The sequence below is a fragment of the Hypomesus nipponensis genome, chromosome 11 (genome assembly GCF_054491055.1).
Source record: "Hypomesus nipponensis isolate SF chromosome 11, ASM5449105v1, whole genome shotgun sequence".
Classification (NCBI taxonomy): Eukaryota; Metazoa; Chordata; class Actinopteri; order Osmeriformes; family Osmeridae; genus Hypomesus; species Hypomesus nipponensis.
The window spans coordinates 18,387,501-18,390,000 of record NC_140371.1 but is presented as its reverse complement, the minus strand read 5'-3'; the positions used below and the strand labels follow the sequence as shown (position 1 = coordinate 18,390,000).

The 2,500-nt window shown below is 45.8% G+C and overlaps 1 protein-coding gene across 4 annotated transcripts in view; it reads right to left on the bottom strand.

Annotated features, from left to right (window-relative positions):
- LOC146268530 (echinoderm microtubule-associated protein-like 6) overlaps positions 1-2,500 on the bottom strand; it is a 41,649-nt gene that overhangs the window by 24,763 nt on the left and 14,386 nt on the right. For all 4 annotated transcript variants that reach the window (XM_084666952.1, XM_084666951.1, XM_084666950.1 and 1 more), the window contains exons 7-8: positions 1,084-1,285; positions 197-334 (exon numbers count right to left, since the gene is read on the bottom strand). In XM_084666952.1, coding sequence (XP_084523078.1) covers positions 197-334; positions 1,084-1,285 — 340 coding nt within the window. The remainder of the gene's footprint in view (positions 1-196; positions 335-1,083; positions 1,286-2,500) is intronic.

Here is a 2,500-nt window from a genome sequence, read left to right as displayed (position 1 = left end):
AAGAAGTGTGTTGAGACTTTTGAGAACCTTCAAAAAACATCTAATATATGTATTCATTTAAACAAAACACTCTACAGAAATTGTTCACAATACTAAATGAAGCCCTCTCTCAGAAGATGAGTGTGAGAAATATTAGGGTTTTGCTGTAGAAAGTGGGTGAATAAAGGCTAGACATGTGTGTGTGTGTGGTAGCTACCTGACTCGAAGCACAGTGAATGAGCCATCCTTCATGCCCAGAGCCAGCTGGGAACCATCGTTACTGAACGCCACGCTACGAACTGCCTCCTCCATGTTGCATCGTGCAATCAGGGCATGGTCAGCCAGGCTCCACAACCTAGGAGCATCAGACGGACGCATGCTCAGACCATCAGCAGATCAGCAGTGAACTGCAGAGCACTGGCAAATCACTGCAGACTACAGTAATGTATACAGATTAATGAGCCATGATAAGTTATCAAGAATCGCAGTTAAAACTGCAGTGAACCGACAAAATCACAGACAGCTAGCGCAACAAAAGTTTATAATGAGCTTGTTAAGACTGCGAGATGAAGGTTTGAATTAAGTTGTTGACATGCTGCTGGTGTTCTTCCGTCTCTTCCTCTGTGTGTGTGTGTGAGTGTGTGCGTGAGTGTGTGCGTGAGTATGTGCGTGTCAGACTAATTGGCTCCCTGGTTGTACCCATAAAGAGCCGTGTCCCTATGAAGAGCGGTGGTATATTCTGGAGGGATTGGTCATGGTGTCCTAGAGTTAGCAGGTGTGAAACCTCATTATCACATAAACAAATACACACAAACAAACACAAAAACACACACACACTGAGCTATTTGCACTGAGGCTGACATTTGACGGCTCTATAGTAATACTTAGTATAGTAGATCTTTCTGGAAGATTAGCTGTAGTATTCTGAACTCCGGAGGAAAGTGGTGGATTGGAGAAGGATTAAGACATGGTGTGTAGAGAGTTGGTGTGCAAAGGATTGTGTGTCTGGAAGAGACAGCGAGTGGATGTGCGTTTGTGAAGCCCCTTCTGACAGGTTGTACGATTTGGATCAAGCTGGTGGAAAAAAACGAGAGGTTGTCTGACCGGACGGATCTGTCGTCACTGCCCGTCACTGCCAGGGGCTTCTTGGGGTGGACGTCCAACGCCCAGAGCTCCCCCTCACAGTGGCCCTGCATGATGAGCAGGGGCTTGTCCCTGTCCCGGACCATCACTTCGAAGATCTCACTGTCCTGGGTGCCAGCCAGGATCCGGTCAGCACGCCAGCACACACTACGGATGGACAGACCTGACGAGATAGAGAGAGAGAGAGAGAGAGAGAGAGAGAGAGAGAGAGAGAGAGAGAGAGAGAGAGAGAGAGAGAGAGAGAGAGAGAGAGAGAGAGAGAGAGAGAGAGAGAGAGAGAGAGAGAGAGAGAGAGAGAGAGAGAGAGAAGAGAGAAGGAGAGAGAGAAGAGAGAGAGAGAGAGAGAGGAGAGAGAGAAGGAGAGAGAGAAGAGAGAGAGAGAGAGAGAGAGAGATAAGTGATGGGGGGGATCAGATGGCTGAGCGGTTAGGGAGTCGGATTATTAATCAGAAGGTTGTTGGTTTGATTCCCGGCCGTGCCAAATGACATTGTGACCTTGGGCAAGGCACTTCACCCTACTTGCCTCGGAGGGAATGTGCGTCTGCTAAATGACTAAACGTAAATGAAATGTAAGTGTCGATGGGAATCAACTGTAGAGAGTGGAAGAAGTCACAGAGCGTCTGAAGGACATCCATTCTGACAATTAGGAATAATGTGTTGCCTTTCAGTCTTCAACTGTCAGTGCACAAAATCTTCTCCCAGCGTAATCTCATTAACACAAAATGTTTTTGTTCGCTGAAGCAAAAATAGACTGATAAAGAAACACCCAGCAACCAAAACCTTGCATGCTGACAACAGTAAACAGACATCCTAAACAGACAACAGAGAACCTGGCAACCGCCAACAAGGCAAACCATTTGTGAATACAGGATTACACAGTTACAGTAAATACCTGGCAACCAAAACTAGGTGAACCAGGGTCAATTAGCTTGTTGAACAAACTTCAGCTGTGACCTCTTGGGGTGTTCCAGTCAAGTGTAATTACTGTGTACCATTCTGCATACAGGGGAAATGGAAACACTTACAGTAGTGTAGACTACAACATATTACCCATAATCAAACATTGGCCTCATAGAATAGTTGTAGGATTTCCTCATATATTCTAGGCAGCAACCCAATTTTGTCATTGTCTGTCTTCGAATGAAAGGTCAAACACACACATATTTACACACACACAGAAGGACATTAGCCTTTACCAGCACAGAACAGGAGGAGAGGAGGAGAGGGGAAGAGGAGAACATAGGATGGGGAAAAAAGTAAAGGGCTTCCTTTAAGAAGGAGAGGAGATGAATAAGGGGCTCATTATTTAAGAGGGCAGAAATTAGGTGAGAAAAGACTCAAGAGACCAGCACACCATGTTATGTTAGCTCTCCACACA